Source organism: Miscanthus floridulus, chromosome 3 (assembly GCF_019320115.1).
Source record: "Miscanthus floridulus cultivar M001 chromosome 3, ASM1932011v1, whole genome shotgun sequence".
NCBI lineage: Eukaryota > Viridiplantae > Streptophyta > Magnoliopsida > Poales > Poaceae > Miscanthus > Miscanthus floridulus.
The window spans coordinates 147,787,578-147,814,263 of record NC_089582.1 but is presented as its reverse complement, the minus strand read 5'-3'; the positions used below and the strand labels follow the sequence as shown (position 1 = coordinate 147,814,263).

The 26,686-nt window shown below is 45.2% G+C and overlaps 1 protein-coding gene and 1 pseudogene across 6 annotated transcripts; both read left to right on the top strand.

Annotated features, from left to right (window-relative positions):
- LOC136544671 (uncharacterized) overlaps positions 1 to 6,757 on the top strand; it is a 28,775-nt pseudogene extending 22,018 nt beyond the window's left edge.
- Positions 6,758 to 19,836: 13,079 nt separating this feature from the next.
- LOC136542795 (pentatricopeptide repeat-containing protein At3g18020-like) lies at positions 19,837 to 26,398 on the top strand. 6 transcript variants are annotated; one of them, XR_010780779.1, is made up of 4 exons: positions 19,837 to 22,271; positions 23,061 to 23,826; positions 23,904 to 24,354; positions 25,694 to 26,398. XR_010780779.1 is itself a non-coding variant. In XM_066535397.1 (2 exons), the coding sequence occupies exon 1, from the start codon at positions 19,915 to 19,917 to the stop codon at positions 22,264 to 22,266; it is 2,352 nt and encodes a 783-aa protein (XP_066391494.1). In that variant the 5' UTR covers positions 19,837 to 19,914; the 3' UTR covers positions 22,267 to 22,271; positions 23,061 to 26,398. The 6 variants fall into 6 exon arrangements, 1 of the variants encoding a protein (XP_066391494.1); XR_010780777.1 differs by adding an exon at positions 22,463 to 22,596 and having other exon boundaries at positions 23,061 to 24,354; XR_010780780.1 differs by having other exon boundaries at positions 23,096 to 24,354.
- The last annotated feature ends 288 nt before the right edge of the window (positions 26,399 to 26,686 follow it).

The window sequence follows — 26,686 nt, the reverse complement described above, 5'->3', positions numbered from 1 at the left end:
CTTTGCGAGAGTGAATACATATCCCGACGTGGATTTTCTATTATCTCCCGCATAATCAGAATCTGAATATCCCACTATATGGAGTGAATCAGATCTTCTATACGTCATCATGAGGCCTTTCGTTCCTTGCAAACAATGTAAGACTTTCTTTACCAATTTCCAGTGTTCTATTCCAGGATTGCTCTGGAATCTGCCAAGTAACCCGGTAACAAATGCCAAGTCAGGGCGCGTACATACTTAAGCATATTGCAAGCTTCCGACAGCTGAAGCATATGGAACCACTTTCATTTGATCGATCTCATATTGGTTCTTGGGGCATTTAAAATCCCCATATCTATCGCCCTTGACTATATGAGCTGGTAAGGGACTATATTTGTGCATACAGAATTTCTTTAAGATCTTTTCTATGTATGCTTTTTGTGACAGTCCTAATACCCCTTTACTTCTATCTCGGTGAATCTCGATCCCTAGAACGAACGAAGCTTCACCAAGATCTTTCATATCAAATTTTGAGGATAAAAACTTCTTTGTCTCCAGTAGTAGACCGACATCACTACTAGCAAGTAAGATATCATCCACATATAGGACAAGGAAGATAAACTTCTCATTCTTAAACTTTGTATAGGCACAATTGTCCTCTACATTCTCTTTAAAACCTAAAATTCTTTATTGTCTGATCAAACTTCAAGTACCACTGTCTTGAAGCTTGTTTTAATCCATAAATGATTTTCTTTAGACGGCATCCCATTCATTCTTTTCCTTCCATGACAAAACCTTTTGGTTGCGCCATGTAAACATTTTCTTCTAAGTCCCCATTGAGAAATACCGTCTTTACATCCATCTGATGTAATTCTAAATCGTAATGTGCCACTAATGCCATTATGATTCTGAAGGAATCCTTACATAAGACTGGAGAAAAGGCTCATTGTAATCAATCCCTTCTCTTTGCGTAAAGCCATTTGCCACAAGTTGCACTTTATATCTCTCTATATTCCCTTAAGAGTCAAGTTTTATTTTGTAGACCCATTTACAGCCTACTGCTTTGGCTCCTTTAGGAATTATTTTCAAGTCCCAAACTTTATTGACATTCATTGATTTCATTTCATCTTTCATGGCCTCAAGCCACTTTGATGAATGATCACTTCTCATGGCTTCTTCAAATAAGGTGGGATCATCCTTCATTTAAAATTCCTCAGTGTTGTACACTTCATAATCAGCAGAAATAGCTGATTTTCTAACTTTCTGAGACCTTCTAGGGGCCTCCACATTTGGCACATCTTCTGTTTGAGGCTGTTGTTGCTCCCCCTCATGTGTGGCAATAGGTTCTATAGGATCCTGAAGAACAGTTCCTCATGGTCATTCATTGTTGCCACAGGTGGAATAACAACAGGTGCTGACACCACAGTATCTTGCACTGCCGGTGCAGCGACAGCAGGTAGTGAGAAAATTGGCTCATGAATCATTGGAGTGGGCGCATACACCCGTTTCTCTTTAAGGTCAATTTCTCAAGCTACCATGCTCCCCCTCATCAATTCATCTTCTAGGAAGACAGCGTGTCTCGTTTCCACAAACTTTGTATATCTCTCTTGACAGTAGAAACGAAAACCTTTTGACTTTTCTGGGTAGCCAATGAAATAGCAACTTACTGTTTTGGGATCTAGCTTCTCAATGTCTGGGTTAAATACTTTAGCCTCAGTAGGGCTCCCCCACACACGCAAGTGGTTTAGTGAGGATACTCTTTCTGTCCACAACTCATACGGTGTTTTGGGCACCGACTTACTTGGTACTTTATTGATATGAATGGTGGTTTTTAACGCCTCCATCCATAGGCTCAACTGTAAGATGGAGTAACTTATCATACTGCACACCATATCTATCAGGGTACGATTGCATCTTTCAGCTACTCTATTCTGCTGAGGTTCACCTAGTGTAGAATACTGGGCTACTTTGTCATTCTCCTGTAAGAACCTTGCAAAAGGTCCAGGAACTTGGCCATATGGGGTATGCCGACCGTAGTACCCCCCACGGTCGGACCTGACTATCTTAATCTTTAAATTGTGTTGATTTTCAACTTTTGCCTTAAATATCTTAAATTTATCCAATGCTTCTTTTCTTTCTTTGATTGGATAAATGTAGCCATAATGGAAGTAATCATCTGTGAATGTTATGAACGAAACATAATCATCCACACTCTTTACAGGAAACTGACCACAGATGTCTGTGTGAATAATCTGTTAAATTCATGCGCTTTGTTTGGCATCTTTCTTAATTTTCTTTACATACTTTTCTTTTATGCATTCTGAGAGCTCTAATGGAGGAAGAATATTATTCTTAACTAGTCTTTTTATTCTCTCCCTCGAAATATGGCCTAAACGATAGTGCCATAATTTTAACGACGTATTGTGAGCTCTCTTATGCCACCATTATCAAAGTAACTCTCTGTCACCAGCTGCTTTATCAGCTAGGTAGCATACATCTTTGAAGAGCCAGTGAACTGACTCTTTATTCTATCCAGGTACTCTTTGACCGTGTCATACTCTGGGATTGAGCCCACAATTACAGACTCAATCGTGTTCTTTATCATAGCCAAACATTTCTTATTGACAGTGACCCACTTCCTATGCACTAGGGCATAGGACATCTTTCGGAATTTTAAAATCCCTCTCTTTAGTTGCCCAAACGGCATCATCCTCGTTTGTCTCCCTCATCGGTGCCACAGGCTCTGTAGAACACGGCGAGGTGACTACCCAGTCCACCTTAGACAAGATGAAAATCAGGTCAAACATTTTCTTAACATAAAAATAACACCATTTGCATGCCTTGATTCCAACGTTGGTCAAAATCAAAACATATAACTGTACGTATACACTAATTCTACATCACCGTTGGGCAGAAATAGAATTAATGTATAAAATCATTAAAATTCACAACTATTCTTACACACTAATTCTACACCACCGTTGGGCAGAAATAGAATTAATGCATAAATCATTAAAATTACGATATTGTTATTAACAACGTTGGTCAGAAAATAACAACATCATAATCATGTCAAAATCTCTTTTTCTCCAATTAAATATCACATTGGTTCAAAATAACTGGAGAATAAACAATTTGTTTAGTAGCGGAAAAACTCTATTTTTCTCCAATTAAATATCACGTTGGTTCAAAATAACTGAAGAATAAACAATTTCTTTAGCAGCGGAAAAACTCTCTTTTTCTCCAATTAAATATCACGTTGGTTCAAAATAACTACAGAATCAACTATTTCTTTAACAGCGGAAAAAGTATACTCAATTTCTTGAATTTTACCCATAGGGAAAAATTACTTTTTCTATTTTCTTTGAGCTATTTTTCATTTTCCAGAAATAAGCAATTACTGGAAAATAAAAAAAGAAAATACTGATCTTGGGCCAAAACTGGCACAGTGGCCCGGCCCAGATCTGGCCTTTTACTCTCGCGTGAGTGCGCTGCGCTGACCCAGGCCGCAACCTGGTCCTGGGCCGGCAAAGCAGCCCGGTGTGCCCTCGCCCGCCTAGGCCGAGAGCGGCCCGTGCTTCCATCGTCGTCAGATTTCATCCGACGGCCGTCCGATCGTTTTGGCCGAACAAAAACCTTCTCCGGCCGTGGTCCCCGAACCCTAGAGGCCATTCGGCTCTTTTCTTCCTCTCTCTTCGTCGTCTCTCCTCTTCCTTTCTCTCTCAGCCGCAACCAACAGCAACCGAGAGTGAGCGAAGGCGGTGGAGCGAGGCAGCTATGGCGCCGTCGCCGGCCCCTCGCAGGCGCGCATGCTCCCCAACGGGTGAGCACGCCGCCGTCGAGCGGCCTGGCCGCGGTGCCCCCGTGGCTGAGCCCGGCGAGCAGCTGCCCCCCGGCTCGGCCCTTCTTCTCCCACGCCGGCGAAGGGCCATCTCGACGCACGGCGAGATAGGTCCGTTCCCCCTTTCCCCTTCTCCGATTTGGTTCTTGATTCTCTTTTCGGTTGAGTCCGATTTGGATTTCTTTTGATTCCTTTTCTTTTCGGAGTTCATCCGAATCAGGATCTAGGGTTAGGGTTTCGCTTTTCTTTTGATTTCTTTTCTTTTCTATTTATACCGAATCATTCTCTTCCCTTCCTCGTCACGAGTTAGGGTTAGGGTTCCGACCCCATTGTTCTTCTTCTTTCTTTGGATTTCCTTTCTTTTCTTCTCTGGTTCTGGGTTCGGCTTTGATTCTGTTCTAGGCCGAATCCTTCTTGCTTTGTTCTTTCCTTCACCCAGTTAGGGTTAGGGTTAGAGAACCCCTTCTGTCTATTCGTGGGTTAGGGTTCAGCTTGAAGTGCTGAGACCCCCTATCTCTTCTCTGATCCGAACACGGATGTTCTTCTCTTGTTTTCTTGTCACGCGCCGGCGAGGACGGCGGTGCAGCATCTTTCCCCGCTTGGTGGCGGTGGTGACCGGGGTTCCAGTGACGTCCGCCACCCCGGTCTCTTTTTAATTTGCTTTTACCCGATTAGGGTTAGGGTTACACACTGGCAACCTGGCTCTGATACCATTGTTAGAAATCATGGTGTACCTATCTGTAACTGTAGATCCGGGGTAAGCCTCCTCGCCTTTGCGTAGTTGCACTGCAGCAGGGTAGACGCTGGTACCGTGGGGTTGTCGGCGTCATGGTGGCGATGCAGTGGACCGGTGGTGACGCTGCAAGGGCGATGGCGGTGCGGTGGGGCATCCCGTCGCTGGCAGCACTCCTTTAGATCGGATTAGGTTTCTCTGTGGTGGGATTGCGGCAGCTCCGGTCAACCTCGTTAGTCGAGCCCAGTTCCCCACTCCTCTATTTATAGTGTTGTGCGACAGGGGCCCACCAACCACATTAGGGTTGGGTGCCCCCGATCAGGGCGCAGATCCAAGGGTCCAATAGGCCGTTGGGCCTATTGGTGGAGATCAACTAACACGCTGCAGAAAAGAGAGAACTAGAAGGGGATGAGTGCTGGGGTGGGATGGATAGAGCGAAAGCCTCTTGATCCGAAAGGGAAGGAGCACAGCAGAAACCTTTGGATACGAAAGGGAAGGAGCGCCGGGGTAGAGCGGTAAGTGTCCTGATCAATTGTTTATATCCGGACACTAGTATTGCCCATCTAGAAGTGCAAGGATTCACTTCTTACATGAGTTGATATAAATTGTGATTTCCTAAAATGTCTTATAGATGGTTTCATTCACCTAAAGATTTTCTCGATCTATTATTTTGTACATAGTCTCATTAGTCAACATAAGCTGCGATCGTGAGTGCCTATATTACACTTATAAGAGCATCTGAATTTTTATTTCAGTTCCAGGGTTCCAGGGCCCAGAAATCTCAAGACCGACCGGGCTGTTAACGGGATTCCTTTATCTCGATGGATCTTCCACGGCACGGCCCTAATCAACCGACAAAAAGCCAGCACAACACAGGAGAGCCTGCCAAATGTAAGTGCCTCAGCATGCAACGCAGCCACTCTCGTCTGGCCGGCCAGAGATCGTGCCGCCGGCTGTATGCCTCCCTACACTACACAATCTGCTGCTGTTGGTAGCTACTAGGTACTCCTACTCCGTATATTATTGTGACCCTCCCTTTAATTAATTAGACCTTAATCAACTTGCAATCCGTCGTCCAATCCCCGACCAGGTTGCACTGCACCAACAAGCAGACTTGTTCATCCCGTGCAAACAAACCTAAACCGCGACAGCGCCACACCATGATGCGGCATGATGAATTAATCCGCAGCTCAGATGTTGTTAACGGTCGTGCCCCAGCTTTAGCTACTACTTGCCCGGACGGAACTCTCTATTATCCGGATAGTTAGAGAGTGGTGGACGAAAAAAGATGGGTTGAAATAAATTTAGTGTCTTTAATATTAGGTATATAGATCACTTTCTTTTGGAAAGACTCTTGGCTTTATGACAAACCATTATGTATGATGTTTCCTGATCTTTTTAAATTCTGTAAACAGCAGAACATTTTGGTGGAAACATCTCTCAAAATATTTCTTTTACTCGATGGTTAATGGATGACCTGCTCTTGGATTGGCATAGAATTCTAGATGATATGGGAAAACTTAGCTTCTCATCTGAGGATGATCTAGTTTCTTGGAAATTTGGGTCTCTTGGTCGGTTTAGTGTCAAATCAGTATACAATGCTTTGACTATCGATGATTCTGGCCCTTATCACAAGAAAATATGGAAAGGGAAAGTTCCGGCAAAAATAAAGATTTTTCTCTGGTTGTTAATGAAGAATGCATTTCTAACTAAGGATAATTTGCTGAGAAGGAAATGGATTGGTAGCCCTCTGTGTTACTTCTGTAATCAAGAGGAAACTGTGTCTCATCTTTTCTTCCAATGTAGCACAGCCAAGGCTGTTTGGGCGATTGTTGCCAAATGCATTGGTGCCAACAATGTACCAAAATCTTTTGGACAGTGCTGGCTTTGGTGTGATAAGTGGCTCCCATTTGGCAAACAATTTCATACTGTTGGGATTGCAGCTATATGCTGGGCTATTTGGAAAACAAGGAATAAAGCTTGTTTTTAATGGGAAAATGCTTAAGAATCCTGCATCAATCATACGTTATGCATGTGCGCTCATGGGTTACTGGACAGGTTTATTTCCGGAGATGGACAAGGAAGCGCTGAAGGCTAGGGTGGACACCATGCTTCAGATTGCCGCCAAGCTGCTCGGTAAGAAGATGCACAATGATGGAAGACTCCTCCTGGAAGACAAACCCGATGATAATGCACAGGAATGAAGTGGGAAAAGAGTAGGGGCCATCCAGTTTCAGTGTCTGGTGCCTTTCTTTTGGCTGCCTTTGTAATTTCATCCAGCTGTGTGTTGAGCCTGGCTTGTTGGTCTGGTTATCTCTGTAACGTTTTTTGGCGTGTTGCTCTATGAGCTGGGAACGTTAAGGCTAGTTGGAGGCCGTAACCGTAAGTCTGGCATGTCTTTTTTTTCCCTTTTGTCTGAAACAGTCTACAAAACTCTGTATTTCCGTTGAATCTAATGGAAATGAGGGATGCCTCCGGTTTGAAAAAAAAAATATTAGGTACATAGATATAGATATCCTACCTGATGGGTTGGGCCGGGGTTAAGGCCATGACCATGATCGAGTGAGCATAGCAGCACAGGACAGCGAGCCAATAGATAGACGGCAACGGCACATCGATGGATCCATGGATTATATATTAGCGGGAGCGTCCGTACTTGATGACCGCTCGCTGTCGAGTCGAGTGCATGTCACCACCGTACCAACACGTACTCCGATCCTACAGACGATCGACGTGCACTGCTGTGTTTGCAGAGGGGGAGAAGGAAGGAAGATCCGCACCACATGGCGTTGGCTGGCTCGCTCATGGTCATGGATGATGATCCAGCCCAGCAGGTTTCGCGCCATCCTGGGTTAGCGTTTGTCAACGGTCGGGTCGGGTCCGTCTTATTCCATGATGATAGATAGGAGTAGATGGCTAGCCAGTTTAGTTTCGGTAATGATATAGACTGCGCGGCCGGGGCGGCCGGACGCACCATTCCACAGCCCGTTTCCCCACACTCGTACTTCCCCCTGCTCCACCCGCTCTCCCGTACTCGCACTCCGCCCGCTCTCCTGGACACCGCGCCCGTGCACGCAAGCTCGCTGCGCGCCCCACCCACCCGTGCTCCCTCCCTCCCTCCCTCCGTCTCTCGCCCCTCTGAGCCCGTTCGCTGGTTGGTTTCTGGGCTGATAAGCCCGGCTGGTGCTGGTTTATTGTGAGAGGAAAACATTGTTGGCTGACTAATAAGTCATAGCTGAAACCAACAAGCGAACAGACTGTCTGCGACCTCCATGCACCCCCATGCTCCCTGCAACCTGGCTCCCGCACCCCCACCGGAGATGAGGACGACGATGGCGGCTCTAACGAGGTAGGTCGCGGAGGGATCTGGATCTTAACCCTCCTCCTCCTCCTCCTCTGGATCTGAGGGTTGCGGCGGTGGCTAGGGTTTCGGCGAGCTTTGGAGTCAGATCTCGCCGTGTTGCAATAGATTTTTTTTATGTTGCAACAGATGATTTCGAATGTTGTAATGGGATTTTTTGGGTCGTTGTAACAGATGTTTTTGCAATGTTGAGATGTTGCAGTACATTTTTCGAATGTTGCAGCATAATTTTTTGATGTTGCAGTACATATTTTTTCGATGTTGCAGTACATGTTTTTCGTTGTTAGTAGATTTTTTTCAATGTTGCAATGCGTGTTTTTCAGTGTTGCACTGCATATTTTTCGAGGTTGCAGTACATATTTTTCGTTGTTGCAGTAGATATTTTTCGATATTTGCAGTGTATGTTTTTTATTGTTGCACTACATATTTTTCGATGTTGCAGTATTTACAATCCGATGTTGCACTATATAGTTTTTCTATATGTTTTTACAATGTTGCGGTAGAAGTGTTTCATGATCTTTTGGGACAGTGGCGCGGTTGGGGAACGGGTGCGTTGGGAAAGGGGGGACAGGAGCATGTTGGGGAGCGGAGCCGTCGTCGGGGACACGACGGGGTGGGGGTGCTCCTATGGGGGCGAGGCAAACGGATGGGGCTGGGGATGAGGATGGAAATGGAGAGGGGGATGAGGTGTGGCGGCACGAGATGCGGCGCGTGTCGGGCGTGCATGGGGCTCCCTGATGAAAGCGGGCTCGTATGCATGCGTGTGAGGAGCAGATTGGTTGCGAGCGGACGCACATAAGGGACAACAGCGTGAGCGTTCGGGCGCTAGCAGTTCGGGTTTAGTTTGGCAGAGAAAACGTAAACACAGCGGGTGCGGAGACTTGCGTCACACACTATAGCTAGCTACTGGCCACGTACGTACGTACGCAGAGACCTTCCATCTGTTATGGAGTACGTATTTGCGTCATTGCGTGTTGGATCAGGTATGTATGTATTCGAGATCAGGTGTTGCGAAAGAGAAATAGGTGTCGCCTTCCCTTACTAATCGATCCCTTAGGCTTGCTTGGCATAAGTCACTACTGGAAACAGGGCCTTTGCCGAGTGCAAACTGTTTTGCCGAGTGTCAAAAATCGGGCACTCGATAAAGACCTTCTTTGTCGAGTGCCGTACTCGGCAAATAATTCTTTGCCGAGTGCCGGGCACTCAACAAAAAAGGACACTCGGCAAACGACTTCTTTGTCGAGTGACTTCTTTGTCGAGTGCCAGGCTCTCGACAAAGGCGCGGCACTCGGCATAGGCTGCCCCGCGTAACGGTGTTCGGCCACGTCCTTTTTTACCGAGTGCCTGCTGTTAGGCACTCGGTAATTTTTTTTAAAATACTTTGCCGAGTGCCCCTGACACGGCGCTCGACAAAGATTCAATATTCGGCAAAGGGAGGAATTAAAAAAATACATTTTTAAATACCTTTGCCGAGTGCCCCTGTGAAGACACTCACCAAAGAGGAAATTTCTAAAAAAATCAAAAATCCTCTTTGTCGAGCGCCTTATTCTTGGCACTTGGCGAAGACCCCCTTTACCGAGTGTCATGCCCCGACGCTCGACAAAGTTTTTTTTGTTTTTGGCCTCCAAATTTTTTGTGCAGCCCTTTTAAAGTACCAAGAACTCCTCGTTAGAATTTAGGGATTTTTTGTGGTTTTTTGATATATTTAGTTACTTTATTTTGTTTACTTGATTTTTTTTGAAAAATATAAATTTGAACTGCACGTGGTACGAATAATGAAATTTAATGATTCAAAAAATGATAGTCATGTTACTGAGTGTAGTGTGAGGCCATATCCATGAACGGACCTGAAATTTCGGACATCTTGTTCACGAAACATGACCGCGAACTTACGTGCGAAGTGTTTTTAAATTCTATAAAAAGCAAACGAAGTCCGAAAATCATGAAACTTGTTGAGATGTCGTGATATCGTATGTGGAGGCTATGATAAAAATTTGAGAAGATTTCATGCATATTGTCACGTACGATGCTTACAAACCAGGACATATGTACATGTGTCACGGATAGGAGGAGGAGGAGGAGGACCGCTGGCCGCAGGAGGGCTCCGTCTCCTCCCACGCCGCATGAGGAGAAGCTGGAGGAGGTGGTGGCGCCCGTGGATGAGTCGGACGAGGAGCTGGTTCGGCAGACGGACGAGGAGGAGGGGCCACACGAGGACGACGAGTGGGAGGCGGCAGGCACGGGTTCCGCTTCCTCTGACTCCTCTTCGAGTGTCTACTTGCGAGGTCCCGCCAGCCTTCCACAGGTTTCGCTTCCTCACCAACGCCCAGTGATTCGCCCCGAAGGATAAAGTAAGTAACTTTATATGTTATCACCACTACTTCATATGATATGATGAAAAAAACTAATAATTTTTCTTAATCACTTGTGTAGGAACTGGGTGGTTGTGTCGGGTGGTAGCGCACGGCTAGTCAACGGCATCCTGGGTCTTCTATGCAGGCAACACTTCTCCGGCATTGTCACATACGCATCGAAGACGGAGACGGCCTACTCGTTTGACCACTACGCCGTCGCCCTCGATGCGGAGTACCCCAACAAGGCGGCGCGGGTAAAGGCAGCGTTTTGAGTAAGTCTCCCTCGCACAACATTGCTCAATACGTCGCATTCATTGGACTTTTCTTGAAATAATGAATGAATACATCGCTTTTGTATGTAGACTTATTACAGATGCGATGAGGGATTTGTGGCCAGGGCGGAGCAGGTGACTACCAAAGCCTATAAAAACTCGTCACCAACATGCATCACGAGGTGCGCATCCAGGCCATCGTAACCTACTACGGTTCGAAGCTTGGAGAGAGAAAAACCAAGAAAGACGCAAGAGAGATGCAGCTGACCCAAGAGTAGTACCTTGAGGTAAATGAAGAACATCAATATTAATTCGTTTTGAGATTAAGTTGGTTTAATTTGATCTTCTTATATGTCCAATACTTGATGACGTATAGATGATTTCCTGATGGTGCCAAGCGTATCCTGAGTGCTGGGCGATGATGGTGGAGAGGTGGTTCACGGAGGAGTACCTCAAGATACACAGGGATGCCCGGGACCGTCGTTTGCAGATGCAATGTCCAGTACACCATCAAGGCAGCCACAACCTCGCCGCATACAAACAAGCATGGGTACGCGAATTTATTTATCTATTGTGACGCTCAGTTCTGCCTGATTTCTAATCATCGTGCTGTCTTTTTCACAGTCGGCGTCACATAGTGGCCAGGCTTGCTCGAACTTCTAGGCATGGTGTATGACCCACAAGGGCAAGGCGACGTCCGACGTCTCCTTCAATCTCGAGGACCCGCCCGAGGCATATACGAACCTAAGCGTTCACTCCCACATCAGTGAGTATACTGAGGTGACGAGGTTGCTCTATGGGCCAGACCACGATCCGAGCACCCAGGACTTTGATAGAGAGGCCGTCATGAGGGCGGGGCAAGGCAAGAAGCATGGACCGTTTTGGCTTGGCAACGACGTCATCGACATGGCCTCTACTCCCTCTCTCTCCCAGATTCGAGCATGGAGCATGAGCGAGAGCCCGGCCATTCGCACACGGCCGACCGCTGCACAGCACCGGGTCGACGTACTCGAGGTTATTTCTGTTTTACTCGTCATACATTGATCTTTACACACCTTAATTAGCTTTGTATTACTGAAACATTAGAATGAAATATTGCAGGCCCGGCTGGAACAAGAAATAAGGCAACGTCAGGAGCTGGAGGCCGGGCAGCAGAGGATGGCGGCCCAGCTGGAGGCCGAGCGAGCCGAGCGGCAGGCCTAGGCGCAGAGGCTGACGAACATTACGGAGTTCCTACAAGGGCTTGGGCAACGTGTGGGCTTCTCTCTACCAGCTGGGCTGTTGGTTCCACCTCCGTCTCCGCGTCCTGCAGCTGCAGCTACTCCTGTGAGTATGAAAGTTTTTTACTTTCGCTTGTGCTTTGCTTGTTTGGCATCTACCTTTCTAGATTAGCTATCTAAATAATCTTGTCTCACATGCAATCTTTTCTTCTTTGTGCAGTCTCCATCTGACGGTGGTTCGAATAATCCACCTCATGCACCTCCGAATGATGGAGCTGGGCCTTCACCACAGTCGCAGTGGCCGAGATGAGTGCACGTTGTATTTTTTTATTTGTTGTTCACTTGGTAATAGGCTTGTGATATACTTGTGGACTTTGATGGACTTGTGATAGACTTGTGGATTTATTTGGATGGACTTGAGCACTTATTATTATATATGCGATATATATTGTGATGGATGTGATATGTGCGGATGGATGTGTGGATGGATGAGATATATATGTGATGGATGAGATATATATGTGATATATGTTTGTATGAATTTATTTGTCATGATGGAATGTAAAAAAATTAAAATTTACCGTTTTGGGTCACTTTGCCGAGTGCTGCACTCGGTAAAGGACTACGTTGCCGAGTGCCATGGTCACAGCACTCGGCAAAGTTGAAAAAATGGGCGCTCGAAAAATCATTTTTCTAGCTTTGCGAGTGCCATGACCATGGTACTCGGCAAAGAATTTTTTTAAAAAAAAATCAAACTTTGCCGAGTGCCGGTCAGAGGGCACTCGGCAAAGAATTTTTTTTAAAAAAATCAAACTTTGCCGAGCGCTGGCCAGGGGGCACTCAGCAAAGAATTTTTAGAAAAAAAAACAAAACATCTTTGCCAAGGGCCGGATAGAGGGCACTCGGCAAAGATTTTTTTTTAAAAAAAATCTTTGCCGAGTGTCTGTAGGGTTGGCACTCGGCAAAGCGACCGTCAACGCGGCCGACGCCGTGACGGTCGCTTTTATTTGCCGAGTGCCCGATAAAAGACACTCGACAAAGAGAGCTTTACCAATCAATTTTTTGCCGTGTGTTCTTTGCACTCGGCAAAGACTTTATCGAGTGTAATTTAACTTTTACCGAGCGCCTCAGGCACTCGATAAAGAACCTGAATGCAGTAGTGAGTGGCCCGACAGATGTTGCAGGGAAGCAAGCAAGCAATAGCAAAGCTGCTTCTTCATTCACAGGCTATGGCTATGCCGCCGCCGACAGTCCGATCCATCACCCCCAGCCCGATACCCATGGCCTCTGATCGATGTACTCCCACTAGTACTACTAATAATCTGATGATTTCCGTCCCGGCCAGCCCCTCACCCTGCACCCTGCGCCTCGCATCACCTGCCCCGGCCTCTCTCTCTCTCATCGATCGCCTACCCTCACACTCCACGGTCCGGTTCCATACCGTCGCGCGCGCGCGCGCTCTCTCTCTCTCTTTCTTCCTGGTGCATATATAAAAGGAGAGGGCTCGAACCTTCTTCTTCCTCGCTCCGTCCACTGCCAGTGCCACCCCACCGTTCCGAGTTCCCCGACGAGCGAGGATGAGATGAGAGCTCGAGATATATCATCAGTGAGAGGGACCACGCTGGAGAAGCAGGGCACGTGCATGCTCTTCTCGCGCGCTCCTCTCCTTCGTGCATCTATCTCCATGGATATGGATTGGATCGGAGAAGCTAGCTAGTATGCTGCACGCACGTGTTCTCCTTCTCCATCACGGTCTTTCTCACTTCGCCATGCATGGCCATGGAATCGAATCGGTCATATCGTTGCAAGCTATCGGTGGTCGTCGGTGATAATGATCGATACGTACATACGTATACCCTACCCCTCGCCGCCATTCGAGATCCGGCCAAAGGTATGTTCGTCATCACCGGCCGGCGAGCACTGATAGTTTATTATTCATGATCATGTAGTAGATCATATGTTTTAATTCTGTCAATGAAGACACACTGCACTGTGCATGCATCTTCTTGCCAAATTTCCAATTCGATCTCCTATCTTCAGCCTTTGATGGCGGCCAGCGGCCGGTTTATGTTTGTGTATATATATGCTGCCAAGAATTCCTGCCATTTGTCTCCTCGTGTTGCTCTGATCTTCCTCCCAGAATAAGCAAATAAGTAATTCAGAAGGTTATTATATACGCATAGTGAGGCCGCCTAAAGTTTGCTACCTCCAGCTGAATGCATATAATGCAGCTACAAAATCAGATGTGTCCCTTTCCCCTTTTCCGTTTCCCACTTTGTTTATTGCACGGGCATGACGCATGTAGTTGGTAAAAAAAAATATCGCCCTGTTCGTTAGGCCGATAAGTAGTTGATTTTTTGTAAGAAAAAAATATTGTTCGTTGGCTGAAAAAGTACGGCTTATAAGCTAAGCTGCTGCTTGTTGAAATCCGTGTCCTTGCTGATTTTGTCAAACCAGATTAATTAGTTAAATTACTTTAACTGTGGTTCAACCTTCCTGAATGGTTTAATTAGTAAGTTGGTAACCGGTAAGAGTTAATGTTGCTATCACAAATTGAAGAAACCAACTTCTTCTCCTATCCCTAATCCTAACTTAAAAATGCGAGCGTGTATTACGTTACGTGATGACGCACACACAGGCCCGTTCGCTTCGCTGAAAAACAAGTCAAAACAATCTTCCGGTTGATTTGTTGGGAGAGAAAAACACTATTCTGACTGAAAAAGCAAGCTGAAAAAGACGGATTACAAGAGAAACGAATAGGCCCAAAGTGGTATACACTGTACACATCGTCAGCTAGGTAAAAAAAAGGGGGGTGCCGTGTGCATTTCTTTTATTTCACCATAGTTAACTCACTTCAACTAGGAGTAGACTATTGTTTTTTTTAAAAATAATGTAGTCCAAAAGCAAACTCACCTACACATAAACATATGCACACACATCCTATCCCTGTAAATACCTCTGAAAAACTGAGACAACAGATTTGAGAGGTAATAAAGTTAACCACGCACATTTCGATCCTCTATTTTATTATCTTTTTGAGAGATGATAAAGTTAACCATGCACATTTCGATCCTTTATTTTATTATCTTTTCTTCTCATTATCAGTATAAACTTTTTTTCCGGACCAGAGTTGGGTTGTTGCAATCAAATAAAGTGTGGTACAAGCTAGCAAACACGTCCACTAAGCGAATTAACGGTCGACGTTTTATTCTTGTGGGTAACTAATCGCTTCAATTTGTCATTGATTTATTCCTGTTGGTAGAAATAAATTTGGTCGTTGCCTCGTTGGACATCAAGTGATGCATCATGTTCACAAATGGCCTTCGAGGAAATTGGTTGGTGACTCGATTGAGTGTCCTTAATGCATCATCATCTGTGGGCTTTTTGGCACAAGTTTAGGGAGAAATTGGAAACCAAGACCAACCAAGTGACACCCAAAGTAACCTTTTTTGATAAATAATACATATAGACACCTATTCGCAAGTTTGTTTTGAGTATCTAGTGATGATCCAAACATTCTGGATTTTAGGGTGGATTGTTATAATCAAAACCTTAAATTACAATAATCCTATAAAATCCAAGTCAGACTTGCTGTTTGGTGATTATAGGCATTTCTCATTTTAAAATAATCTAGGGATCCAAACACTGATTATTAAAATACATAATCTCGGTTATTATAATCCTATACATAATCTAGATTATAATAATTCGGTTGTAGTCAAACAGGCTCTATAATTCATTATTCAACCCATTTCTACTGGTTGGCGATGACCCATGGGCTTTTGGGACGAGGCTTGGGGCGTTGTTGTGTCCTGGAACTCGAGTGACGACCTCTGTTTGTTTCAGTATTTGGTCCACTAGCATGGTGGAGGGACAAAATGGATGCAACTGATAAGTGCACCAGCAGCCAGAGAATGCTTCTATTTCTATATATATACGCGGAAGGGCAAAAAGCCAAGTTATTATTGTTTACTTAGTTTTGAAACCGCTTTGCCTTTGCAAGTTGCAAACAGGTAAAGCCGTCCATGATGTCTTGTTAAGACTCCTTAAAAGTCTCTAAGCTACCCCCTTTGTTTTTACATGTTACATTAAGTCAAACAATATTATCTTTAACCATATATTTTTTAGAAAACCTTATAGTTTTGCAACATATAAATTATATACTATGAAAGTATTTCTTATAGTGAATCTAACAACATAAATCTTATATCATGAACCTATATAACTTTTTAAAATCGATATTCAAAGATCCAAATATTTGACTTAGGATAAAGTTAATAACGGAGAGAGTAATACTCATGATACATACTATAAAATGAAAAGAGAGATCCTATAAATGCTCACAGAAATAGAAACATCGTACCCTCATTTCAATAGACTCTAACCATCATTGATTGTAATAGACATTGGATCTATTGTATTTCCAAGAAAATTACTACATGTTCCATTATGTAAAATTGTCTAAAATTGCACCATAAATATATACCTAAATTACCCCCTTCTACACCTAAGGTAACCATAGATCTTCATCTAGATTACCTGTCATCTTCATCTAGATTACCTGTCTATGTCTTTATGAAAAATGTTGTAAACTAAAATTCTAAATTTATTAGATCTAAATTATCCAGAGCTGCCATTATTTACCAAAATCCTAAATCAACATCTAAATTACATACCTTTGTTACTATTAAAAAAAGCAAGGTACATATAATTCTAAATTACCACCTCATTTTGCCATTATTAACATATAAAAACAAAAATCAACATTTGCATATATGATGTGTGTCACCATGCAGACCTCGCATACATTTGTGTAGGATATTATGCGTAATATTTGATTTACATATCAAACACATAGCTCAAAATATGGTTTTGACTCAAGTCATATAAAATATTAATGGAGGTGCCATGTAAAGAGGAGAGACTTGGATAGGGATGAAAACACAACTAAAGTTTGTCACAATTGTATAACTATCCACGAGTATTGTATTAACTAAATTATCTATGAGTACTATTTAAAATTATGAATAAATGAGATAGGGAACAAAGATAAAGCAATTTTGAGTATCCATTGGACCTAATTTATCTATGCAATTTTAACACTTTTTTAAGATTAGGAACATGGCCTTCACATATTAATAAGGAGAAGAGAGAATTACATGCGCATGCAACGCAACCAGCTTCCCAGATTCGACAGGTTTGCCAAGCTGGGTAAAAAGAACCACTCACATCCTAGGGGTGGTACAACGATGGGGCATAACAACTTAGCTCCCGAAGACAATGGATCTGCATCTTCTAAAGTCACCAAACAAACAAACAAACAACCATCGTCTACCTCTGCCAAAAACTTGCATGCAAGAAGCTCCATTTGATTTCCAAGATAACTTCCCTAACCACCGGCTTCCACTCCCCGACACTAACAAACTGCAGGTGGCAACTCATTGACCACCAGGCACCAGCTCACACATGTGTGACAACACGTTGGAACAACAACATGATCCCAAGCACATACTGTACACACCTAATCTGCTCAGTTAGACTAGTGATGCAAAATATAACTCACTTATATATACGCACCTAAGTAGTGTTTATAATTTTACTCACTCTGTCTTGAAATATAAGGTATCTAAGAATTCAAAATTTGTCCTTAGATTACAAAGGATTCTAGATGAACTAACTCTCTAACTCAGTTTAAATAGGCACCATTCACATGCATACCTATCATTAATATTTATCACCACATCTAAATATGATAATCAGAGAGGATTACATGCATGTTCCTGAAATATAACCTACGTGAGGAACGTTCTCTCGTAGTTGGGTCACGTAGTTCTTTTTGTCTTAGTGAAACACATATTACAACTCTACAGACATTATCTTATAGTTGCAACGTGTAATTCTCTTTGTCTCAGTCAATCATATACCAAAGCTCTGCGAACGTTCTCTCAACACGTACATGTACAGTACAATTATTTTGGTGAAACTTTACAAGGGCGAGCTAGCATGCGCCTGTCCAGCTGGTAGCTGAGCTATCGACCCCGTTCGCGTGCTCTTAAACCTGACTTGATCCGCTTATTTTTTTATCCGGAACAGTGTTTTTCTCTTACAAATTCATCCAGCATTCCTCCAAACCATCCAGATTCCTCCAGAATTCAGACAAGCGAACAGGATCTTCTCTTACTTGCTCCAAAATCGATGCAACAGCAAGGACTGCGTACGACTACTGCCTGTGTCCCGTTGAAAATGTCGGTTTCGATTTGTAGACATCTTGTTTAATGGTTCGTCTTGTTCAAAAAATTTATATAAATATTATTTATTTTGTTATGACTTATTTTTATTATTAGAGATATTTTAATAATAATTTGTTTATTTTATTATTTGTATTAAAAATTTGAATAAGACCCATGGTCAAGTTCAAAAGTAAAAAAACGACACCTTACTGCGTAGCACCAAATGACAGAGCACATGCAGCACGCAGCGTTTCCGCTGTGGCAACGTCGTCGTCGCAAAGGAAGCATGCATGGAAAGGAACAACGAACAAAACAGCGAGCGAGGAGTGCACGTACTTGCACGAGCATGGCCGTCTTCGTCCTTTCCGCTGTCGGGCAGCAGACCATCGCACAGTCCAATTCATTCAGTTTCCCAAGCAACGAGGAGGCCGAGGAGAGCTAGCGGAGCATGGCCATCGTCGTCCTTAGCCTGCACTGCAGCCATGAAGGCTGAAGAGATGGGCGAAAAGCATGCACCCAAGTGCAAAACGCACACGCAAAGGCAGCTGGGTCGAATCAGATTCAACTCGCAGGTCAGTCAGGCACTGCACTGCACTGCACTGCAGTCTGCATGTCTGCATGCGTGCACCGATCGCCATGCGTGTTTTCCGGGGGACGATAGCTTCCACGGACGAGCCAGCCATGGCCCATCAGCCCATGGAAGGAAGGAAGAAGAAGCCGGCCGGGATTCGCGGGGGCGCCGTCATCTGACGGGCTTTACATTCACGTTCACGAGCAAGAAGAACCAACTGCCACTGCTGCGCTGCACTCTGCATCACTGCTTTCAGAAATCAGAATGCAGAAACGTACTGCTCTCCATTTCCATGCAATGCAGGGGAAAACAACCTGTTCGCGTCGCAAAGGACGGTGGATTATAAGTGAGAATAATATTTTTTTCTTGCACAGTCAGCAACAGTAACGAACAGCTTGAAGAAAAGGTTTGGAGATGGGTGATGTGACGGTGGTGGTGTGTGTCCCTGACGATGGAGTGGAAGCAGTGGCAGTGCGTCAACTCTGACAGGCAGAGTCGTAGAGGCAGTGGCAGCCTGATCGAGCGCTTGATGGCTGTGCGTCGAGTCTGTCGGTCTACTCCATGCAACCACCATGTCTGTCAGTGTGTCACCGCCCGCGTCGGATTCTGCGAAAGCGCCGAGCTGATCGAGCTGACAGACACGCAGCAGGCTCCTGAATGACATGTAGCTTGCGGCAATGGCCTAGGCCTAGTTTAGATCCAAAAAATTTGGCAAAATGAGTACTGTAGCGTTTTCGTTGTTATTTGGCAATTAGTGTCCAATCATAGTCTAATTAAGCTTAAAAGATTCGTTTCGTGGATTTCGTCTAAACTGTGTAATTAGTTTTATTTTTTATTTATATTTAATACTTCATGCATGCGTCCAAAGATTCGATGTGACGAAAAATCTTGAAAAATTTGGCATTTTGGGTGGTAACTAAACAGGCCCCTAGCTAGGGCAACGGTGGTCACTGCTGGTGTGCTGGGGCAGACGCAACGCAAGCGCCACTGTCACTAGGCGTCACCATGTAAAAGTGTCAGCAGACATCCTATCAGTCTGTTCCTGGTTCCTGCGCAGCGCTGGGCCTTGGCAGTGGTCGGTCAACCTGGGCCATGCTCTCCACCAGGCCCAGCGGCCCCTGTGGTTCTCTGCAGTCCAAGCCGTTCCAATCCAACGGGCCCTAGCTTCTTCGAGGCCCAGACCCTGGGCCTGGAGGCACCATCGTCGGGCCTCCAATTCTTTCGGCCTCTCAACTGGGACTGATCACTGACTCACTGATGGCCAGCCAACCGACCCACTGCTCGCGGCTTCCTCCCTCGTCGACGAACTGTGACTGATCGGAGACAGAGGTCGGCCCCGGCCCGGCGTCGGCGATGGGCGCCGTGAGCCCTCCGCTGCCGTCCCCGCACCTGCACCACCAGGGCCTGGACCCGGACCACCTGCTCCGCCTGGTGGACGCGCTCTGCGCGTCCGGCCGCTCCGCGGAGGCGCACCGCCGCGCGTCCCTGCTCCTCCTCTCCCCGGCGTGCCGCCTCGACGCGCGAGCCGCCGACGCGATCCTTCGCCGTCTCCTGCGCGCCGACACGCCACTCCTCACGCTCCGCCTCCTCCAATTGCTGCCCACCGCGCCCGCGTCCGCGCCCTCCCTCCCCAACCGCAACCGCCTGCTCGCACACCTCTGCCGCGCGGGGCACGTCCTCCTCGCGCACCGCCTCCTCCTCCGCATGGGCGCGGCTCCGGACGCCGTGTCCTACTCCGCGCTCCTCGACGGGTACGCGCGAGTGCCCGACCCTCGCGCCGCGCGGAGGCTGCTCGACGAAATGCCCGCCCGCGGGGTCGCGCCCACCTCCCTCGCGCGCTCGTTCCTCGCCAAGGCGCTCCTCCGCGCCCGCGACGTCAACGCGGCGATGGAGCTCGTCGACGCCACCCTCTGGCCCAGCGCGGCGGCGGGCGGCGATCGGCTCGGGGACGGCGGGGAGGACCAGGAGATCACCAACGCCGCGTTCGCCAACCTCGTGCAGTGCCTCTGCGCCGAGGGGTTCTTCCACGTCGTGTTCCGGGTCGCCGAGGAGATGCCGCAGCAGCGGTGCGGCGTGGGCGACGACTTCGCGTACGCGCAGATGATCGACTCTCTGTGCCGGGCCGGGCAGCACCACGGCGCGTCCAGGATCGTGTACGTCATGAGGAAGAGAGGGATGCGCCCGAGCGACGTCTCCTACAACTGCATTGTTCACGGGCTGTGCACCAGCCCCAAGCCCGGTGCCTGCCTAAGAGCGCACCAGCTGGTGATGGAAGGCACGAGTTTCGGGTACCGCCCGAGGGAGGTGACGTACAAGGTGCTCGTGGACGAGCTGTGCCGGGAGAATGAGCTCGCCAAGGCCAAGGATGTCCTGGAGCTGATGCTGCAGCCCACCGTTCAGTGTGGCCAGGACAGTAGTGGAGATGTGGGTGAGGAGACCAGGACAAGGCTATACAATGTGTTTCTTGGGGCACTGGGTGAGGAGACCAGGACAAGGATATACAATGTGTTTCTTGGGGCACTGCGTGTTGTGGACAACCCGAGCGAGCAGCTTGGCGTGCTTGTGTCCATGCTTCAGGCTGGATGCAAACCGGATGTGATCACCATGAACACTGTCATCCATGGCTTCTGCAAGTCTGGGAGGACCCAGGAGGCAAGGAGGATCATGGACGACATGCTCAGTGGGAAGTTTTGTGCTCCTGATGTTGTCACCTTCACCACACTCATATCTGGATACCTGGGTGCAGGTGGTCATGCAGAGGCCCTTGAAGTGCTGCACTCTTTGATGCCTAGGCGTCGGTGCTCCCCAACTGTTGTTACTTACAACTGTGTCCTCAAGGGATTGTTTGGCATTGGGCAAGTTGATACAGCAATGCAGTTGCTTGAGGAAATGAGTGCCAATAAGATCTCTGCTGATTCTGTGACTCATACTGTTGTGATCAAAGGGCTCTGTGATGCAGGGCTGGTCGAGAAGGCAAAGGAATTCTGGGACAATGTCGTCTGGCCGTCAGGGATACATGACAACTATGTATACAGTGCAATCTTCAGAGGTCTCTGCAAACAGAGCAAACTGGAACAGGCGTGTGATTTCATGTACGAGTTGGTGGATTGTGGGGTTGCTCCCAGTGTAGTGTGCTACAACATACTCATAGACGCTGCCTGCAGGCAGGGATCAAATAAGTTAGCATATCAGTTAGTTAAGGAGATGAAAAGAAATGGACTAGCACCAGATGCTGTTACTTGGAGGATTCTTAGCAAACTGCATCACTATGACAAGGAAAAACAAGAAGGGAACCATCATCGAACGTTTGATGTGGATCGAATTTCTACAGAAGACAGAGTGGAGCCTCTCGTCTTGACTAAAGATATGATGCCTTTGCTGCCATCTTCTGAAAATTTTTGTGAAGTTAATGAGGATTATAACGCAGCTGAGTCTGAGGAAGAGATTGGCTATTTAAAAGATATGGCTAGTAAAGCTGAAGCCGAGGATGTTGGATACTCAAAAAAAATGACAGTGGAGGAAGCACCAGATAATACTAATGCAACCAAAAAACAGGGAAATTGTCTGATGGATAATCCAACAAGGGGAACAACAATTGACAAGGGTGATATAACTTGGGAAGATGGCCTTAAGAACTCAAATAACCAACATTCAGTAAGAGAGCCACTCTCTACAGTGGCAAAAAAGGTGTTTGGGCTATTGTAGAACAGGTATTCCATCTATCCTCCCTGAAATAGATCAGCTAACTGAAACTCTTTCTGCTCATGAAATATATTCGCCATCTGGAGTTAACATTTCCAGAAACATAGGGTTCCTTTAATACTGCCCTGTTTCCCTTTCTGGTCGTCAGATTTAATGTTATGCCTATTATATATATCTTATATGGAACTATTGATGCAAGGTTTCTGATGATCTAAGTAGAAAAAGCAATAGCATAGCAACACATTTTTCTGGGTCATGTTATGTTCCATTTGCTTCAAAGGGGAAGGCCGCTTTGTTTCTGAACAAGCTGTAGTTTGTGAGGCAGGAGTCTGGGTAAGCATTCCCAATGAAAACAACAAAATATGTTCCATTCATGTCATATTTCCATCGATTTTCAATACATTTATGATTGAGTAAAGTGCACCCAGGGTCTTTGAACTTTTCAAGGATTCTCACCTACCTAGCTCCACAAACTCTCAAGTGAGGCTCTAGGTTCTTAAACTTTTTTTAAGTGGTCCACTCCAATTGAGAATCCAGGTCCATAATTGGACCTAGAGTGAACCACTTTAAAAGTTTAAGGACCCAAATCCCCACTCTGAGAGTTCGTGGGCATAGATGAGAATCAGAGACTTTCTTCATAATATAATGAAGCGCAGCTCTCCTGGGTGCATTTTACTCTCTATCTTTATAACTTAGCGTCTTAACAATTGCCTTCTCTAACTTTCTTTTATCGAAGTTTACTCTCTATATACAGTTAGATGATCCATCGTTATTTATTTTCATCAATTTGTTTGCAGGATCGCATAATTTTTACCCAGTTTATACTTTACAGTGTCCCATTTTGCTGAATAAAAAATTCTGAACAGTTGGCGTTAAGAGCCTAGAACACTGGAACACCCAAATAGCTTGGAGTACTATATGTTTTCTCCAGGTTGCTCCCGCCTCCCAGTGTCGTCTGCAGCCTATATAGTACTAGACACTGCCTGCAAGCAAGGATCGAAGAAGCTGCGCTATCAGTATGTTAAGGAGATGAAAAGAGAACACTAAGCACATATTGATGTGACTGGGAGGATTCTTGGTACACTACATCATTGTAGTTGTGGGTGAGGAACAAGCGGAGAAGAGAGCAACCATTTCCCCAATTTTAATCCGGCTCTTGCTTCAGAAAAAAATCAATGTGGCTCAAATCAAGCTTTGCAGTTGATAGAGAAGCCTCTCTCAAGCAAACATTTGGACGAAGCTAGTGAGAAAAATAACAAAGCTGAGATTATAAAGGAGATTGGCTACTCAACATAAATGACTACCGAAGAACCACCCTCTGAGCCAGCCAAAGAACAGAATTACAGGACGATTATCTGGTATGCTCAACAGGTGGAACAACAACCAAAAATGGTGCTACATCTTGGGAGGATGTCCATCCAGATAAGCAACCTTTTATGGTAGTAGAATCACCGTCTAGAATGTCAGGTCGTCGTATCTCTACTCATTTTAAGTTCATATCTTTAAGAAATAAATATTTGGTTGATGTAGAACCCTCAAGTGTTAGCCTCTGCAGACTCCCAGGTGACTCCTTTTACTTTGTTTTCTTCAGTACTTTAATGTGGTTGTTGGGTGAGCAACTTACTGTTTCAAGCTTGCAGAGTTACAAGTATTACTTGGATGGAGATAATATGTTTTCACCTTGAAGAGACGTGTAAAAGATTTTTGCAGGCCATCAAATTCTCTAGGCATTTAAAATTATAAGACATCTAGCTCCGCAATATTTCTTACTGTATAGAAGGTTATGTGGCTTGTTTAAATTTGTACGAATAATTGATTAATTGTGACCAAACTACTATGGATTTGATTGGTACCTGGTGATGATACTTAGGCCTTGGACCCTTCGTAGTAAAAATATGAGACTACGGATTATATATAGGCTTACTGCATCCAGCTTACTACACAATGCAGAGGGTTGTTGCGACAAGGTGCACCTATGACTATTGGATTCATTTTTACACTACAATGGCAAGCAAGTAAAATAAAATTCTGCGCATCAGAAGTGAAGGCGGAAGGACCAAGCTCTCAGTGCCACCAATAGTACCATGGTAGGTAAAGCATTAATTCTGTGTTAACTCTTCTCATAATTCACTTCACAGGTAGATTGCTACTCCACGTGTTTAGTAGGTGCACGGCAAATGCTTCATAGATATAACCTACTTTCCTTTCAATGTATGCATCCTAGAACATCTGTGTCGCATCAAGGTTTGTGTGTCCTTGGATGCTATTAGTTTTGAAGTGGTATTAACATTAACATTATGTATCTATCATCACGCAACAACAGTAATTTACATGACTATATTCATATTCACACAACTGATTCCCTTTGCAAGCCCCAATATAGATTTGGACAATACATGTCGGATGTCATTAGTTTGGTTCAGCAAAAACCTGTATGCTTTTGAGCGCAAATCGCATACCTTCTAATATGTAATAATAAAATTACTAGTACAATTTACAATGGCATGTAGTTTTTGTCTTCAGGTTACAGAACCAATTTGATAAAACTATCCGTGGATCAACCAGCTTGCTGAGATCTGCTTAAGTAGAGTATGCTTCATTCAGAATCTTATAGATGTGTTTGCTTCGTTTTACACAACTCTCCTGTAGCAATAGGAGAGATTCTAGATCTCTGGAGCAAAGGAGCCTTCAAAGTAAGAACCACACGAATACTCTTAGCAGCGCGTGCTCGGCATGGATGCCTGACTAGACCTAGATCTTGCAAAGCAAGCCAATTCTTCTACAAAGCCACTGTTTCTTCCCCGGTGCCTCCTATTCCCATGTGCTCTGAGTCCCCTTTTTTTTCTTCTCGCCTTCATTTGTTGGTGTGGATTTCACACCTATTTACTATGCTAGCATGTTAAATAAGGTGAACTGTGGGGGGATGAAACAATATAAATGGTATGTTGCTGCCTTGCCTTGTAATGGGGGTAGATGGGCAAGTTTATGGCTAGACAAGTACCATTTATACGTTGTTGCTTTTTTCTTTTTCTTTTGAGCAATTGTGGCAGGTGCTCTTCCCTTTTCATTATAGCAGAAGCAGGAGTACAAACTATAATACAGATTACAAAGGTGGTTTCAAAAAAAAAATACAGATTACAAAGGATCCGCTAAAAGTGCCAAATCACAGATTAAAAGGAAGAGAAAAAGAGAACTACAGGGACAACAATAGATTGTTTCTCCAACACTTTGATGTTGCGGGTTCATATTTCAGATTTTTGCCTCATAGTGTGTGCAACTCTGTGGACGGTGATGTCCTATTGGGTGATTGCTAGTAGTTGTACCAGGTCGAAAATGTTGTTGTCCAATACCCTTGTGCACTTTTCTTCCCATAAATTCCAGGGTGTGTAAATTACACTTCGTAAGTGTGTTATCTGGTTGCTGCAGGTAGATGGAAGGGCATTGTTGCTGCAGTGTTCCTCATACCTGACATGCGTAAGTTCAGTTGGCAAAATGGCAAATATGTGAACTGTGGTTTCTTGTTCGTCTTGTGTGACAGGAGTGGACAGATTGGATTTGCTTGGCCATCTCATCTGATTATGTGGGAACCTTCCTTTGCAGTAGTAGCCATAAGAAGAATCGACACTTATTTTCCGCTTCTGCTTTCCAAATTGTGCCCCAATTCTGATCGGCATAGGTGCTTGTGAGCAGGGCGCTGCTTGTGAGTTGCGCTCTGTACGCTTAGTGTGTGCTGAATCTCCATGCAATGGTGTCTGCAATTTCAGTTAGCTGAACTTGCTGTAGCCTCCTCCGAACTCCAAAGACAAACTGACGAAGGCTATCGTCAGTGTTGAGACGGTGAAATCATTGCATCCATCTGCTTGTGCGCAGCGCAAGTGCACAACGGCAAGTCGGCAATGCTAGTCTGTTACAGTCCGGAGCCGTTGGTGCTCTGATCGGGGACCTCTCTGATTTTTGAAGATCTGCGTGCAACCCTGTAGCCGGGCTAAATGGCTAATATGTGCTTTATGTCTTGACATCGGTGGTTGTTGGTTGTAGGAACAGAGCCGCATCGTCTGCATAACACCTTTGCTTTTGGATACATCATATCCGGGAGTATCTTTTCTTTTTAATATAGAATAGGATGTGTCGGAGACTCGGAGTATCTCATATTGATGTTATGTGTTATCTCTATACATGTTCTATTGATGTTATGTGTTATCTCTATACTCGGTGATTATTGATGTAACTCAAAGTGGCCACAAAATAACTTATTCTGCATGGTTCCTGGTGATCTCAGATTGCATACCTTCCTTTGCAATAGCAGTGATAAGAGAAGAATCGACATTTATTTTCCACTTTCGCTTCCAAACTGTGTCCCAATTCTGAACGGCATACTTCATAACTTCATATTCAACATTTTGGATAGGTGCCAATTCTCTTT

Bases quoted from the DNA above. Each gene is read 5' to 3' on its own strand.
- LOC136542795 (XM_066535397.1), top strand. From the start codon at position 19,915: ATGGGCGCCGTGAGCCCTCCGCTGCCGTCCCCGCACCTGCACCACCAG.